Source organism: Phoca vitulina, unplaced genomic scaffold (assembly GCF_004348235.1).
Source record: "Phoca vitulina isolate PV1807 unplaced genomic scaffold, GSC_HSeal_1.0 scaffold45, whole genome shotgun sequence".
Classification (NCBI taxonomy): Eukaryota; Metazoa; Chordata; class Mammalia; order Carnivora; family Phocidae; genus Phoca; species Phoca vitulina.
This window is the reverse complement of record NW_022589748.1, coordinates 1694300-1712862: the sequence shown is the minus strand read 5'-3', so window position 1 is coordinate 1712862 and position 18563 is coordinate 1694300. Positions and strand designations below refer to the sequence as shown.

The window sequence follows — 18563 nt, the reverse complement described above, 5'->3', positions numbered from 1 at the left end:
ATATTGCATGTGTTGTTACTGTGCTGAGGAGAAGTCTGGCTTCCAAACGGCTTAAGTGTTATTACTATGATTATCTCTCCTTAACGATTCTGATTTGGGCCCCACCCTGACTTCGTGACGTGGAGTACAGTTAGAGCTAGTCCCAACAGCGTGGGGAAGGCAATTAGAGGCAGAGGAAAAAAAAAGAAAAGAAAGAAAGAAAGCAAGCAAAGACAAGACAAAGCAAAGCACAGAACGGATCTGCCACCAACCTTGATTTTTCACTTCGGCAAATTCCTTGTTGTACTCTTCCAGAGTTTCCCTAAGCTTCTGGTTCTCTGTTTCAATGTCGTGCAGACGCTGCACTTTGAGCTGGAGCTGCTGCCCAAGGTCCAGAGCAGGCACGGGATCTACGGGAGAGGAAAACGCCCGTCACCCCACTCTGGCCATGGACCGGCCACGTTCACGGCCACGCGGAGGCTCGGAGCGGGCCATTTGCGGTGCCCAGGAAGTCAGCCTCCCGCGGGCTCCCCTGTGGATGCCACCGCTTGCCAGAAGCCAGGGTACCTGTGGCCTCCCTGTCCCCCTGCCCCCCGCAGAGCCCTGGGCCCCAGGGCTGGCTGGCTGGGGATGCTTCTCTGCGGCCTACAAAGGATGTGTATGCAGATGCACCCTCCAGGGCCACAGCCTATGGATGCGGCCTGGGAATGGCCACGGGTGCACTGCGATTTGCCCACCGCTCTGGCATGGTGTGACATGCGAAGGATTTCTCGGTCCTCGATCGGACTGACAGGAAGGGGATGCGTGTGGAGGTGGCAAGGGGAGGAAACCCGGGAAAGTCCACCAGGCTTGCAAGATGGACAGTGTGTGGCAAGGTGCCATAAGCCTCAAGTTTCCAGTAATTCTTAGGAAGCTGGAAATAACACCTGATCCTCTGACAGTGTCTCACCGTCAGACACACTCTGACAGACGCTTTCTCTGATTTTCCCCACAATCCTAGGAAGGGGATGTGACGGTGTGTCGCGTTCCTGTCACACAAGTGGAGACTAAAGCTCGGGGGAGCACAACGACTTGCCCAAGGTTTCCCGGCTACTTAGCGGGCCTGCCAGCTGGGGGGGCCAAGACACCCCGGATCATAGTACGGACGGCAGGAGACTGCACCTGGACTGGTCACGTGGGGTCCTGTGGCCAACTCGGTGTACCAACTGCAATCAGGCTGACTTACACAAAACTGGATTTTAACCTCAAATTTGCGACTGCAGACACGGAATTTGCAATACTGACTCTTGGCCTTTGACTTTATCGCTAATTCAGTGTGAAATGGAGAGACGTTAGATGCTCTCTGGGCATCGATCTGCTCTTTATTTTTCTTTCTGCTGCCTGAAAGGCACTTCTGGTCCACCTGCTGGGCACCGGTGGAGCACCTCCCCTAGAATTCTCGGGCCCCGTCGGAGTGGAATACCCCAGTCCGCTGGGCTTAGAAGAGATTACTGAAGATATTTCTGGTATGGACGCCAGCCTCACTTGTGAGGTGGCTGCAAAGATTTAGTCTCTGCTTGAGGAATGCTAAACACCAAGCCCTGTGGATCAACAAGGGTATATATTCAAGAGCTCACTTAATTTTCAAACACCAGTGTCATTAATTTTCAGACCACCCTCGGTTCCTGGAAGTGAGGGGAGATCTCCCATGCCTTAGTGGGCCAGGCTGCCGGGAGCCAGGAACTCTGTGAGATGCCAATGTCTCCGCAGAGTTTACAGAAAGGCAGGCACTGGGAAATGTCCAGCGCCACGGCGGACCTGCACGTGGGCTTTAACACAACACTGCCCGTCACGTGACACCGTGGCCAGGGGGGCATTTATCCTGGGTGTATACACAGTTTATAACTACATCGTTTTCTCATTTGTGGCTTTTCATTATTATTTTAATCAGCATTAAAATATTTACATTAAATTATATTTCAAAAGCTATTTTGGGGCAACAGTTCCTTGTAAGTAGGGGTAGCGATAACACCAGAGGCTGAATTCCTCCGAACGTTCCAGGTGCGGGGTTTTTGTCCTGTTTTTTCCATTCCACGCTTCTCCTTCCTACCTCCCCACCTCCAACCGCCACTTTTTTCACCCTTCTCCCTGTGGTCTCACGCTGGGCAACTGGCCTGAAGGACACAAACAGGATGCCCAGGGCCCCCTTCACCTAGAACTCCCATCTGAACTTGACACCAAGGTCAGGGAAGGATTGAGGAGAAGGAGAAACGCCGTACTTGAATAAAATTCTATTAACGTTCGCGCACGTCGGCTTTCTGGCACAACTGCCCGTACACGTTACATTTTTAAAGAGCTAACCTAGTGTCCTGCCCTCTCCATCCCCAAAATTTCTGTCGACAACTTTTCTAGTCCATTCCTTTTAAAAGGCCAGGACCCACTGTGTCTGCTTCGAATAAAAAATAGCTTCTCTCGTTCAATTCAGCCAGGAACTCAGTGACATATAAAAAATAACATGCACATTATCAAGTGAATGGGAACTAGACCTTTAGACAAAATTTCAAAGCATTACATTGTAAATGAAAATTCTGGCAATCTCATAATTATTCATTAGGCATGTATATTTAATTTAACACTATTAAAGGTTAATGCCTAAGTAGCAAAACTGGTCACAGAATAAAGAATGAACTGAATGTTCAAACATCTCTATGCATTAAACTTCAAACTTTACTGCAGTACAGTTGAATGACTAGACGCCTACAGCATTTGAATATTGTTTTGGATTATGTAAAAGGCATTGCTAAAGTACCTCTTAGGCTTAATTTTTATTACTTGTATTAAAGGAACAGCTAATTACCACATGACAATATAATGACTCTAGCATGTTTGGGCTGGAGACCAAAACAATGAATCTCGGCATGCCAAACCCCAACCTGTATGTTAATCCAGGGGAAATCATGGCTTTTTGTCTTCTTAATGATTCCCGATGCCATTAAACCCCACACAAGTATTGTTGGGTCTCATTCTGAACGTCACAAGCAGCCAACCTCAATTAGGGAACTGTCTGGGGGAGGCCAGGGGACACACCCACGAGAGGGACAGGAACACACAAAATCCTGCAAACCCGTCTGCCCTGCCTCTTCCAATTCAATGGGCTCTATCGTCGGTTCCATCCACCCAACGTGACAAACTTGCAAAGTGTTTTACAATCATCTGATAGTTAATGCCTAAAACGCTCTGAGGCATTATATAGCTCATTATGCAACACAGGACCCAGAACATAATTACAACAAACAACAACAATACCATCACCTGTATTTATCCAGCACCTTCTCTGATGTACATGTAACATGACCTCATTAATTCCAGCCGTCACAGTCAGAGGTCGGGGGAAGGGCCGCTAGTATCCCACCCAGGGACAGCGGGGAGGGGGAGGAGAGAAGTCGGAGGCAAACAGACACACACAATTCTAATTAAGATTTCTGCTTCCTGAACCAGCAGCCAACTAAATTATACTGTCTCTTCAAGTACTAATTTAACAAGTATTTCCTATGCATCTCTGCTCCAGGCAAGGCCCCAGGGGAGGCGCGGGGATGGACATGCAGCAGAATCAGCTGGGACCAGCCTCACAGTAGAGACACACCAAGTTCACAAATGACCAAAGGGAAAGCAAGGAGGGCGACACTGAAGATGAGATGAGCGGAAGACCACACCTGGATGGAGACAACTGGCAAAGGTAAACTCTTTTTTCAATGAGGAGACAGAATTGAGACCCGTGGAGACTGTGGGGCAATTGGTCCTTGTGGAAGACACAGCAAGTGGGCACAGAAGTGCCAGGCATGGCCAGGAGAACACTCCAGTCTGACTGCCGGCACCCATATACGTTTTATGACGTCAGGACTGTTCTAGGTGCTGGGGGGGGGGGGGGCATGGCGGTGAAAAGACAAAATCATTGCTCTCAAAGGCTTGACATTCTACTGAAATGAAGGAAACCGAAAAAAAAAGCAAACCTAAACAAAACAAAATACTTTCAAGTACTGCCAAACAGCAGTAGGAGAGGAAACAGGGTGTGGGAACAGGGACTGGGCCCTGGAGGCAGATGGACAGGGAGGGCCTCTTGGAAGAGGTGGCACTCAGAATCAGATCTGGGTGGCAAAGAGGAGAAACTCCGAAGCCTCTTGGCAGAAGGAAGACCAGTGCAAAGGCCCAGAGGCAGGTATGAATGTGGCCTATCCGAGGCACAGAGGAAAGCCAGTGAGGCCGCAGTGAAGGGAAGAGAGCCACAAGGGACCATCGTCAGCGAGGCCTGTGCTTATGGAGCTGAAGAAGAATATGAACAAGGTTAAGGTGAGAAAACAGAAGACATAAAGAAGAATCAAACTGAATTCTGGATCTGAAAATACCAAATCTGAGGTGCCCTGCCCGTGTGGTAAGTACCGTGTCAGTCTCATCAAAATACAATGTTTGAATCAAGTTTGTATTCAGCTCGACTCTTGATGGGAAAACCCACCAGAGAAGAGGACTCTGGAAAGGTGAGCCGTGGGGCCACAAGAAGAAAACTGCAGTACTTGGAACCAAAAAAAGGTTCGTTGGTTTAGTGGCAAAATATTTAAGAGTTTTAAGCTTCAAGACGAGTTACGCAATTTTCTTTTGGGAAAAGTTAAATGTTCCAAATCAGCTGCCCTGCTCTCTGATGGCAGATGGCTATCAGTAATATGCTGCCTGGCAGACATTTTTGAAAAAATAAATACACAGTCTACATCTTTGAAGTAGACTTGATATTTTAATACTTAGTGGGAAAAAAACACTTCTGGAAAGAAACTCATGCTATAGTGACAGCATTTTAAAAGTAGTATTTGGAAACATTCCCATCATCATCTAAACTCATGGGCAAAGACAATGTCCTCTACAAAAATGTCTCAACTGCTAAAAATTACTGCAAAAATGCAAAGAAACAGGATAATCAGGGGGGTGGGGGGAGATAAGTTAATAAAAACAGAACTAGAAATGACAAGAGATAATGGGATTAGTTGACAAAAACAAAAACAGCTATTATAAGCCTGCTCGAGGATTTAAAGAAAAATATGAACACAATAAGGAGAGAAATGGAAGATACAAAGAAGAATCAAATGGAATTCTAGAGCTTGAAATACAATGTCTGAAATGAAAAAAAAAAAAAAATTCCCTAGACTGACTTAACACCAGATTAGACACTGCAAAAGAAAAAAGATCAGTGAATTCAAAGACACAATCATAGAAACTGTCTGAACAGAAAAAGTTACTAAAACCTCAGCAACCTGTGGAATGGCACGAGGCGATCTAACATACCTGTCCTGGAGAGGGGCAAGGGGTATATGTGAAGAAACAGTGGTGAAATATTCCAAATTTGGTAAAGGCTACAAACCTAAAACTCTAAGAAACTCAACAAACTACAAACAGGATAAACACGGAACACCAATAAACCCCATCAAATTGCTGAAAAGAATAAAAAGGCAATCTTAAAAGCCAGAGAAAAGAAGGCTCATTCTGTACAGGGGAAGAAAAATAAGACTAACTAGAGACCTCCTGTCAGAAACAAAGCAGGCCAGTCCTGAGAGAGAAAAAACAAAACCCAAAATTGCCAACATGCAGTTTTATACCCAACAAAGATATCTTTCAAAAAATGAGGTTGAGTTGTTTTTTTTTTCCTTCAGATGAACGGAAGTTGGCAGAATTCAGTCAGCATACCTACACCGTAAGAGATGTTAAAGAAAATGTTATAGACTGAAGGAAAATGTGCCAGATAGAAACCTGGATGTGCATGAAAGAATAAACAACACTGGAAATGGTAAATATATGGGTAAAAATAAAATACTATTTTTCTCATTTTAATTTCCTTAAAAGATCATTGACTATTTAAAAGCAAAAATAATAGTGCTTGCTTCAGCAGCACATATACTAAAACTGGACCAGTACAGGGATAGCATGGCCGTGCACAAGGATGACATGCAAATTTGCGAAGCAGTCCGTATTTTTCTAAGGTGAAAGAAAAAAGCAAAAATAGTAACAATGTATTGTAGGGTTATAGCATATCTAGGAATAAAACAAATAATGATACACAAAGGACTGGAGGGAGAAAAAATAAGTGTATTGGAAGATTCTTACGTTGTATGTGAAATAGTATAATATTATTTGAAGGTATAGTGTAATAAATTAAAGATGCTGATGTAAACCCTAAGTAATTGCTGAAAAAATAAGACAAAGTGTTACAGCTAATAAGACGATTGGGGAGGTAAAATAAGATCATAAAAAAATAATCAAATGAAGCAGGGAAAAAAACAAAAACAGGCAGCACAAGTAGAAAACAAACAGTAAGATGGAAGACTTAAACCCAACCGTATCCATAATTACATTAAATGTAAAAGATCTAACATTCCAGTTAAAAAGAAGACTGTCAGACTGGATAATAAAGGAAGGCACAGCTGTTTACAAGAAATGCAACTTAAATATAATAACAAAAAATAGGTTAATAGTAAAAGGATAGAAAAAGATATAACATGAAAACATTAATCAAAAGAAAGCTCAAGTGCCTAAATTAAAATCAGACAAAGGAAACTTTAGGATATGAAATATTATTAAGGATAAAGAAAATCATTGTATAAACTTTAAAAGAACCAAATCATTGAGGTGCCTGGGTGGCTCAGTCAGTTAAGTGCCTGCCTTTGGCTCAGGTCGTGATCTCAGGGTCCTGGGATCAAGCTCTGCATAGGGACCCCCACTCAGCGGGGAGTCTGCTTCTTGCTCTCCTTCCCTTTTCCCCTACTCCCACTTGTGCTGTCTCTGACTCTCAAATAAATAAACAGAATCTTAAAAAAAAAGAACCGAATCACTGACAACCTGTAACAATACTAAAGATATATATAACCCCCCCAAAGTTTCAAAAAACATCAATCAAAAACTGAAAGAACTGAAAGGGGGAAAAAATCCACAATAATAAAGATCCCAAAACTATTCTCACTAATAGGAAACTAGCTATAAAACGGATACAAAAGACCTGAACAACACTATCAACCAACTTGACCTGACTATCATTTATAGAACACTTCACTGAACAACTACAGAATATGCATTTTCTTCAAGTGCACACAGACACTCATTAGGATAGAACATATACTAGACCATAAAACAAGTCTTGATAAATTTAAAGGAACAGAAATCATATGATGCATTTCCTACAACCACAATGGAATAAATTAATGCATAACTCCCCCACCCCTACTTTAAGAAACTTGAAAAAAAAAAAAAAGAGTGAATAAAAACCAAAGTAATATAAGTTAGTAAATAATAAGAACAGAGAGTAATAAAACTTAAACCAGAGGGGAAAAAGAGAAAAAGGCAAGCAAAAGCTGATTCTTAAAAAAATAATCATTAAAATTGACAAGCCTCTAGCCAGAATGATCAAGGAGAAAAAAGAGAATGCATAAATTCTAAGATTGGGAATGACAAAGGAAGTATCACTACACATCCTACAGATATTTGGAAAGATAACAAAATATTATGAACAACATTATGCCAATAAACAAAAATTTACATGAAATGGATCACTCCTTGAAAAATTACTGACCCAAGAAGAAATAAAAAATCTTGATAATCTTATAAATGTTAAAGAAGTTAAATTTATAGTGAAAAATTTTGCACCAAAGAAAACCTCAAGCCCAGATGGCTTCACTGGTGAACTAGGGAAGTTTTAGAGAAGAATAATAGCTATCTCACACCAAAATATTTATGGTGTAATATAATATTGATATTATAGATATCTCACACCAAATCTTTCAGCAAATAGAGAAAGAGGCAGCACTTCTCAACTCATTTTATAAGACCAGCACTATCTTGATACCAAAATTCAATAAAGATATTAAAAGGGGGAAAGAAACCCCAAACAAGCAAAAAACCACTGTCCTATATTCCTTATGAACTTAAATGTGTAAGTCCTTAATAAAATATTAGCAAACTGATTCCAGCAAATTCTAAAAAGCACAATACATCATACCCAAGTTAAGATTTATCCTAGGAATACAAGGCTGGATTAACACTACACAATCCATCAAATAATTTCACCATATTAAGAGAACAAAAGTGAAAATTGTATGATCATCTCAATAGATGCAGGAAAAAATCTGACAGAATTCAGTATCTATTCATGACAAAAACTCTTGGCAAACTAGGAATAGAAGGACATTTTCTCAACCTCATAAAGAATGTCTATTAAAACCCCACAGCTAACACTGTGCTTAATGGTGAAGACTGAATGCTTTTCCCTAAAGTTGGGACCAATGCAAGACGTCTGCGTTCTCTACTCATATTCACTGTCATACCTGAGGTCCCAGCCAGTACAAAAAAAAAAAAAAAAAGCAAGAAAAAGCAAGAAAAAGAAATATTTGACATTACAGATTGAAAACAAATGTGGATACAGAAAACTTCAGTAACACTATCAAACAATTTGACCTAAATGGTATTTATGAACAATCCATCCAACATCTACAAAGTACACCATCTCTTCAAGAGCACAAGAACATTCAAGATAGAATATCCTAAGGCATCTACCAAAAAACTTTTGAGAACTAATAAGTGAGTTTTAAAAGGCCACAAATACAGTATTATTATATAAAAATTAACTGCATTTCTATATAAAAGCAACAAATGGAAAACAAAGTTATAAAGAAAACACTATTTACTATGGCATCCAAAAACATGACCTACTTGGGGATATGCTGGACAAAATATGTGCCAGGCTTGCATGTTGAAAACTATAAAATATTGCTGAGGGAAATGACAAAAGACTTAAATAAATACACCATGTTTCAATTGAAAGATTCTATAGTGTTAAATTGTCAATTTTCCTCAGATTATCTACAGAGGAAACTTGATTAAAATTCTAGGACACACATTTGTAAAAAGTGACAAGTTAAATCTACAATTTATACTGAAATTCAACTAGCCAAAAACAATTCTGAAAAAGACGACCAGCGATGCCTAGGTGGCGTCTGCCTTCAGCTCAGGTCATGATCCAAGGGTCCTGGGATCAGAGCCCCACATCAGGCTCCTTGCTCAGCGGGGAGCCTGCTTCTCCCTCTGCCTGCCGCTCCCCTTGCTTGTGCGCTCACACGTGCTCTCTCCCTCTCTGACAAATAAATAAATAAATAAATAAATAAATAAAATCTTAAAAAAAAAAGAAGGCCAAAGATAAAGGACTTACATTATCTGTTTAAGACTGACTATTAAGCTATAGTAACCAAGACAGTGTGACATTAACATAAGGATCGACACACAGAATAATGAAATAAAATAGATGATCCTTGTTGTGTGTATACGTGTGTGTGTATATATATATGTATACACACACATATATACATACATATAAAGAAGGTCTAGAAAAAATCTCACACACATAACATCCATTAATTTTCAATGAAACTTGACCCTAATCTTAAACCATACATAAAAATTAACTCAAAATGTATTGTAGGCCTAGAGGTAAAAGATAAAAATTATACAACTTCACCCAAAAAACATAAGAGAAAAAAATTATAACCTAGGCAATAATTTCTTAGAACATAAGAAGAACCCAAACCATAAATAATTATAATAACTTGGGCTTTATTAAAATAAAAACTTATCCTTGTATGGGGAGACAACATTTGCAATGCATATATTTGACTGACAATACCAACTGATGGAGAGGACGTGGAGCAACCGGAACTCCCACCGGTTTCTTGCTGGGGGATAAAATGCCACAACTACTTTGAAAAAATAGCTTAGCAGTTTCTTATCAAGCTAACCACATGCCTACCCTAGATCTCAGCAATTCTAGTCCTAGGTATGTATGTATGTATTTATTTATAAGATTTTATTTATTTATGAGAGAGAGACAGAGCAAGCATGAACAGAGAGAGGGGCTGAGGGAAAGGGAGCAGACTCCCTTCTGAGCAGGGAGCCCGACTCGGGGCTCGATCCCAGACCCCGGGATCATGACCTGAGCCAAAGGCAGACGCTTAACCGACTGAGCCACCCAGGCGCCCCTAGTCCTAGGTATTTAAAACGTATGTCCACATAATAACTGTTCATGAATGCTTATAGCGGGGAATCACAACAGCCTCACGCTGGAAACAATACAAAGGTCCATCAGCAGGGGGATGGATAAGCACATTATTATATTCCACACGGTGGAATACCATTCACACTGAAAAGGAAAGGACCATGATACAGATGAACGACATGCACCACGCTGAGGGGAGGAGGTCAGACACATAGGAGAACATGCTAGAGTCTCCATTTATGTAAAACGCCAGAAATGGTGAATCTAATCGAAAGTGATAGAAAACCAATCAGTGGTTGCTGGGGTCTGGGATCACCAGGGAACTTCTGAGGCGATGGAAATGTTCCATATCCTGATTGTGAGGGTGGCTACACTATCAAATTGTACACTTAAGATGGGTACGTTTTATTGTATGCAAATCACGCCTCTATCAAGTTGACTTTAAAATAGGATTTTTTTGTGAGAGCAAGTTTTTTGTACTGCTCATAAAATATAAATTTGAAGTTGCTTTTATTCTTTTTTTTTAATTTTTTAATTTTTTAAAGATTTTATTTATTTGACAGAGAGAGAGAGACAGCGAGAGCAGGAACACGGGCAGGGGGAGTGGGAGAGGGAGAAGCAGGCTTCCCGCGGAGCAGGGAGCCTGATGCAGGGCTCGATCCCAGGACCCTGGGATCATGGCCTGAGCCGAAGGCATATGCTTAACGACTGAGCCACCCAGGCATCCCTGAAGTCGCTTTTATTCTTCATCACATCCTTTTAATTCCATTTTCAGCATATGACTTATAATGTATTTAATACACTTCTGTAATTATACATGGCTATTCTTTAAATAAGTAAATACATAAGCATATGCTGGGGGTATGAATTCAAGATTTGGGGTACACGAACAAAAGTAGTTTGGAGACCACTGATTTAGACCCATCCAGATGCCATGCAAAGGACAGATGGGAGAAGGGGGAGATAAGGAGGTGCCCCAGTGGGGCAAGAGGTCATGGTGGCCTGGATGAGGCTGGTGGTGGCATTTGGGAGCATAACACACATCAGAGGGCACTTAGGGAGAGAATGTAGATGCAGAAAAGAAAAAGGCTAAGCAGAGTCTGGGATCTGCCAACATTCAGAGCCCAGTAAGGAGGAGGCAGCCGCGGCGTCGGGGAAAGAGTATAGCAGGGGGGGGAGGTCAGTAGGCATAAGTGACTCTGAGAGTTTTGCTGTCATGGGGAGTAGAGAGCTGGCCCGTGGCTGGCAGATGTCACCCTCCTCTGACCACGTGTACTTCTCAGTGAGGTACGAGGTGTGCGGAGATCAGGGTGGAAAGAAGGTATGAAACAGAACACGGAGGGGAAAAAGGAGGATAAGGCTGGGGCCACTCTGTGCTCTTTAGACTTGAAGCGAACTGACATCCTCCGGTCTTCCTCTCGTTCTGGATTCTCTCGGTCACCATAAAGGAAGCGCAGGCACGCTCTGATGAAACCCAACAGTCTCGGTGAGGGACGTTCTAGAAGGGGGAGGATGCCACCGGACTTCATGGAGCGCAGCAGAGGCTGGGAAGCAGGGCTTCCGATTCGCTGGGGCCCAGGTGTGCTGGGGAGGGTGTGGACAGGCTGGTGGTGAGCTGCCTCTCCGGAGACACCACGAGGACTGCAGAGAATGAGCTCGCGAACAGCAAGCCCATGTCTGTGCAGAGAGCACTTCAGGCAGCAGGGCCGTCCCCCGCCATCGGAGGGGGAATGTGCCCCTTGTGAGTGCCATCGCTGTGATGACATCACAGCGCGGCAGACGCTACTTTGCGCCGGGGCACTCTAGGCTAATGTAATCATACGATTACATAATTAACCCAGCTGTCTCATTAAGAAAATCAACTGGAATTCAGGGCATAATTAGTCATACAGCAATTAGCATGCTGATGAGCAACTGATGAAAAGCTGTCTAGATATCAAGTGTGCCAGGACCACCCCGGTTACGGCAAAGGGGGGAAGAGGTGACACACCTCCCCACGCAAGCGAACCCAGGATCCCCAAGTCCCGGTGGGTGAGTTCCTGCACTGGGTCCAGGGACCAGGAAGGAGATCGGCAGGGAGAGCCCAGAGGAGGAGAGGCAACACCCAAAAGTGGCGTCCAGAGCTTAGCTGCCCATCTTGTCACGTTTGCCTTTCTTTAAAATGTAGCTAATTCCCGGTGTGCAAAACACAGAGGCTCATCGGGCCCCAAATTTGCTTGAAGCTGGGCAAGGAGGGTAGAGAAGCTACCTCCCTGTCTGGTTTACAGTGACCCCAGCGCTGGGCAGAGTGTGACTGTCCCTTGGCCTCCAGTCCCCAAGCTGCTTCGGGATCAGCTCTGGCCCAGCGGAGAGACAGGAGGGCATCTGCAACCCACAGCCTTCCTAGCTTGGCCCCAGTTCCTCTTCTGTCCCATCAGGGTGCTGGTTGGTGGCTGATTCTTACGTGTGAATGAAAATGTTTTATGAAGGTAAACTGAAAATGTGCAAAGGGGATCCTGAGGTTACAGAGTTCTCTCTGGAGGGGCCGGGGCACCAGCCTGGCAGCCAACACCAGGAGATCTAGAATACACGGACTGGAGTAGCCCCACAGGATCAGGCTGGAGCGGCCACATCCCTACAGTCTTAAAAAAATGCCACCAAGGAGTGTGTCCTTTACAACCTTGGTACGAGAAGCAAGGGCTGTTTCTAACTAAATCCTCAGATTTCGTTTTTTTTTTTTTTCCAGGAGTCTTGCTATTGGGATCCTTGAGTCGGGGACAGGCAGGGAAGGAGGAAGAACAGACGTAACAATATTTTCCAGTTTTAAGTGATGGTGTGTCCTCACTGGAAACAGGCATGTCGGGCACAAAGGCCCAGATGATTATTGTCTTCTTATGGAGGAGCATTAAAAAGCAGTTCTCAAAAATGATGACGTTCTACTTTATTTCTGGATCCTCAAATGCTAGGCGGCTGGTATATTTACCAGGGCAGGTTTTCCCAAATGCAAATTACAACCTCCCGGAGGGGAGCAGGGGCATTTTCAAGGGAGCAGGGGCATTCTCGAGCAGGTTCTGAAAACGGAGTGGCCTCTCTTCACCTAGCTCTCCTTCAAGACTTCTGCAAACTAACACCTCGACTTACATACACCTGCAGGTCAGTTATTCCACGGAAATAAAGGGAGGGCGGGCGGTCGTGAAACATGGAGTTCTAGCACTGTTTCATGAGTCAATGAATATTTTATATCACTGGTAATGTGCTTCCTCAGATTTAAATCTTAAAATAAACCCTTCCAGGCACTGCCTTTGTGTTTGAAGGGTTTGTATCTGTAGGACCTAAACCACATCTTAGCAAGGAGTGAAAGATAATTCTCTCTGTTGGGGGGCCGCGGACCGAGGCAAGGCGGCGATGGAAGCTTGCAGAGAGAGGCTCTTCCGATGAATCTATACCCAAAGCAGAGAGGCTCTGTAGCCCCCTGTGCACAGGTGGGAGCTCCACCCCCCCTCTCTTTTTCCCCTTTTTAAACTTCAAAAAAAAAAAAACACACTGTGACCAAGATGTTTCTGAGACAGAAAGACACAGTTGTGTTTTACACAAATTGGTAAGTGTCTCACAAATACTCAACTGACTAGTGCTTCAATTCTGATCTGTAATCCATTAATAAGGGCTATTCAGAAACGAAGATCATGATTATTTTCCTGATTTATGCTCCCCCCCATTGTACAGATAAATACATGCTCATTGTAAAAAAAAAAAAAAAATCCGAAAAGTATCAAGAAGCAAGAGCAAGTCACCCACGCAAGGTTAATTCCTGGCAGATTATGCATACCATCATAATTCTGCTCAGAATACAGTAACATTCCAGCTCTGCAAGAGCCTTTTTAAGAGGTCATTCTAGAATATTTCCAGCTATCGGAGAGGATCACACTTTAAGAGCGGGGCCATTTATTTCTCCTTTCACTGCAGTTAGGGATGGAGGCTGCCTGTTTAACTGTGGGGATATTTTCTCAAAGGCTGTGTAGTCTCCCACCACGCAAAAAGGAACCACCCAGGGGCTGGCAAGGCCTGGCTCAATCCCATTTGTACCTTAGGTGCTCTAGGGCCTGGCACAAAACACACCGCCAGAAAGTGCTGGCCGAGGGAATGTGTTATAGGACCTGTTAAACAGCACACCTCGAACCTTTTCTTACACACTCAGGATCACTGCTGTTGACGGATATTCACTGAACGTGGCTCTCACCCACAAATACAGATGCCCATGCAGAAGGATGCTGGCCTCCTGGGGGAGCCGGCCGCAGAGGGACTCCCCCTCTGGAGGGGCCTCGCCCAGGTGTCCTTACCAAGTCATGTTGTTGGCAGATGACTGTGATGCTCTTGTTCATGGGGCTCATCATCAGCAAGTAGTAAATATAAATCTCAACCAGAGGTACATTAAAATAGAAAAACTTAAATATGTCCAAGTTGAAGCTACCCCTATAGGTTGACCATAAACATTAGGATAAAAAAATCTGTCCATGATGAAACTGACAGATGAAGCCATCTTGACTAACGTAGTAAAATCCTAACTTATTTATGAATCGAAATGTAAAACCGCTCTCCTGCCTCCATGACATTGACAATAAAGGCAAAGGCCATTTTCAATTAGAACAACGATGAGACAAGATACTAGAAATCAGGAAGACAGGTTAATCCTCCAAACTGTCTGTTGGTCTTGCTTTTAAGATGGATTTATTTATTTTAGAGAGAAAGAGGGTGGGGGGGGCAGAGGGAGAGAGAATCTCAAGCAGACTCTCCGCTGAGCGTGGAGTCCGATGCTGATCTCACAACCCCAAGATCATGACCTGACCAAAACCAAGAGTCAGACGCTTAACTGACTGAGACACCCAGGCGCCCCTATTGGTCTTCCTTTTAATTAACAAACCAGAGGGAATCATGTAAGTAAGCCCTGAAGGAAGTGACGCTGCTCTCACCGTGTCCTGGCGAGGGCTGTCCCGGTCACCTTCCTCAATCATCTACCCTACCTCCTTCATGCAGCTGAAATCCGTCCATTTCCCTCTAATTTTACTCCCGCCACCCGAAACTGAGTGACCTCAACTCTCCCTCCCCATGTCCCCTTGGGACATCTTTCTAATCTGTTGTCCCAACTGTAGTCAGGATGACTTTTTTTTTTAAGATTTTATTTATTTATTTGACAGAGACAGAGAGAATGAGCATAAGCAGGGGGAGCAGCGGGCAGAGGGAGAGGGAGAAGAAGGCTTCCCGCTGAGCAGGGAGCCCGATGCAGGACTCGATCCCAGGACCTTGGGATCATGACCTGAGCCAAAGGCAGACGCTTAACTGACTGAGCCACCCAGGCACCCCAGGATGACATTTTTATTACGCCCATAGGATAGTGTCATTTCCCTGCTTACAAGCCATCCCTAGTTTTTGTCTGTTAGATGAAGTCCAGAATCCTTCACATAACCTACCAGGCCCCTGCCTGCCTTTGCAGCTAGGTAACCACACGGGTGTGCACCCCTTACTCGGGCATAACTATTAGCAGTGCCCCCTTGACAGTGTTTCGGTTTAGATGACATCGTACTTGGCCCCTCTTGTCACTGCCCAGGGCGGCTGCCTGGGACCCGGCCCAGCCCTTTCTGATCTACACTCTCATGCCCAATGGGCACTGTCTCCAAAATACTTGTCATACCTACACTTTAATTACTACGTGTGTGATTACTTTTAATGCCCACATTCCCACCACCCTCTGAAGTCCATGAAAACAAGAAGTCATCTGGCTGATTCACTCCCAACTCCACCCCTGGGGCTCAACATGGTTCTGGGGACCCAGGGAGGGGACAGCTTCTGAGGCGCTTACCAACTAACCCCTGGGAGGGAGGGGTTGCAACAGTGCGGAAAGAGAGTGTGCTTTGGCCGAAGTAAGCAGTGTATTTCCGATAAAAAGCATCTTAAAATACTCTCAAAATGGACCACAGAGTGAAGAACAATCTAGTGGCAAATGAGGAAGAAGGTAAATATGGGGGTCTTAACTATTTTATCTGTTTGGGGTGACTCATCAGGACGATTATATATCTAAATGTTTATTCAGTGTCTTTAATACAAAGGCGCTTTGGCGCAGGGAAATACCATTATTTGGGATTTGGGATGTGGAAGATGAACAAGAGGAAGGAGCCAGGGCTTCAAAGTTTCTTCTCCCTCCAGAGTGCTCTCCCTGGTGCCAGTGTCCATCTCGGGAGCATGGTCCAATATGAACAATTAATACTGCACAACCTCAGAAAGCATGCTGAAGAAATAATGCGATCCTTTAATTTATTCATTCAACCAGTATTTATGGAGTTTCTGCTATGGAGCAGGCATTGGGGGAGACACTAGGAAAATGAGGAGGGACAAGACCACATTGCCCGTCTCCCTGCCGGGCCAGAAGGGAAAATAGCAGAGTACCAATAGTTATAACAGAGGCAAACACAGGGTGCTGGGAGTGGGTGTGTGTGTGTGTGTGTGTGTGAAGGGCTAAGCAGACCTGGGAGGTTACGTAGGAGTGTCTCAAGTTCATCTGGAGGAGTAAGGTATCAGCTGAGAGGGGGCCTGGCCTGCCTGCAGGTGAAGAATAACCCATTCCCACAAGCATGGAGACTCGATTCCAGATACTGTAGACATGAGGGGAGTGGCCTGAATTATGAAGTGGAGAGCAGAAGCAGGGATGGAGAGAAGCGGATGGAATCAAGAACATTCTGGAGGCAGAATGGCCAGGACGTGGTGACCCCGCTCTGTGGTGTGAGCAGCGGGGTTGAAGGTGGTGCTGCTCGCTGAGAGAGGCAATGCAAGAAGGAGCCGCTCTGCTCCGGACACGCTGGGTGGTTTTGGGGTGCCCATCTGTCATCCCAGTGGGTATGCCCAGGAGCTAGTGGATATGCAAGCTGACAATCGGAGGAGTCAGAACTGAGCCGGGATGGAGCTTTAAGAGCCACTAGTGTGCCCCTTGGTGAGTTCTGCTTCTGAGGACTCCGGGGTGGCTCTGGGATGATGCAACCCCTCGGGGCATGCAACGTATCACGGCTGCGGTACACCAGGCCCTGCTCCAAGTCCTGGGCACAGAGTGATAAAGCAAAGCTGTCCTCAGGGAGCTTTCATCCCAGTAGGACCACGAGGTGAGAAACAAGGAAAGACACAAAATTTCCGGATTGGGGTGGAGAGGTGGGGAGAGGGGGCGCACCTGGGTAGCTCAGTCTCTGGAACTTGCGACTCTTGGTTTCAGCTTAGGTCATGATCTCAGGGTCATGAGATCAAGCCCCCCGTCAGGCTCTACGCTCAACGTGGAGTCTGCCTGACATTCTTTCTCCCTCTTTGCTCCTCCCCCTGCTAATTCACTCTCTCTCTTTCTCTCTCAAATAAATAAATAAAATCTTTATTAAAAAAAAATGTATGGATAGGGGACAGTGGGGATTGGTTCTGTCAGATTTCTGGGCCAGCCTCCTTAGTTGGTGGGGCTTTGTCTCCACCTCTTCCTGGAGCCAGCTGGTCGGCTCTTCCTGGGTTCCTGGAGCTGGGCCATATGACAAATAGCCGAAATACCCATCCCATTATTCCCAAGAGCTGCCTTGACTTTTCTGACGTAGTTTAAGTTGCTGTTTCTTACAACTAGAACTTAACAGCGCCCCCCCCCGAATGTTTCTGGGTTCAGCTGGATCGTGGCCTGAAGCACACAGACAGTTAAGGCATCCTGACACCTCCTAACTGCCTGACTGTCAGTAAATGCAATGCTATTGACCAGGCCCTTCCTGTAAGGCTCAGCCGCAGGATTACTTCATCTGAGCAATAAGCAGACTTCAAAACCCAGGCAGAGTGCTCCAAGGTCCATTCCTGCTTTTCAAGGAACTTAGATTTGTCAGACCACAGCATTTGCAAGAAAGAAATACCTAGGAGGTAAGTAAAAGTGATCTATGGGGCATGCAGATGTACTCTGATTGACTTTTTACTCTAACAGGAAATATCAAACATCATTTGCTCCTACCACCTTAAATTGAAACGGCAAACTTGAATTCTCCAGCCAAAAATGAGAACTATGAAGAATATCACCAATATGGGAAAAATGCCGATGGTATAATATTAAGCAACAAAAGCAGAATATAAATACCTATCCATGTTATGATCAAAATTCTATAAAAATTATAGGTCTATGAATGAAGCCTGCTCAGGCAAAGAGGAGTGTTGATTTAAAAACCGTCTCTTCTTTTTCTATGGGAAATTAAGATGGAGTATAACTGCAGAAAGAGAAAGCCAGTAACTTGTTAAAGTGACTGCCCGGCCGAGAAACTTCACTAAGGGAAGACCCAGATACAAATGGACTTGAGAGTGTAGGTTATTTAGAAAACAGCAGCTAAAGACTCTCTGGGTCTTTGGCAAAGACAAAACAAGCCTGTCCCCTTTCAACTAAGTCACCCACACAAAACTTGCAGAAGAAAATGCGAGCAGGCCCACCAAGCTGCCGATTCCTGAGAAACAATGCATGTCAGGCATCAAATGATCCAGTTTCTGTGAAGAATCCTGCTCATGA

At 44.3% G+C, this 18563-nt stretch overlaps 1 protein-coding gene and 1 non-coding gene across 7 annotated transcripts in view; one reads left to right on the top strand and one right to left on the bottom strand.

Annotated features, from left to right (window-relative positions):
* The window catches only part of CUX1 (cut like homeobox 1), a 352682-nt gene that overhangs the window by 142081 nt on the left and 192038 nt on the right, over positions 1-18563 (bottom strand). For all 6 annotated transcript variants that reach the window (XM_032430822.1, XM_032430825.1, XM_032430824.1 and 3 more), the window contains exon 5: positions 252-389. In XM_032430822.1, coding sequence (XP_032286713.1) covers positions 252-389 — 138 coding nt within the window. The remainder of the gene's footprint in view (positions 1-251; positions 390-18563) is intronic.
* On the top strand, positions 5872-5973 carry LOC116648893. Its single transcript, XR_004302583.1, has one exon. It is a non-coding gene; the product is annotated as a U6 spliceosomal RNA (small nuclear RNA).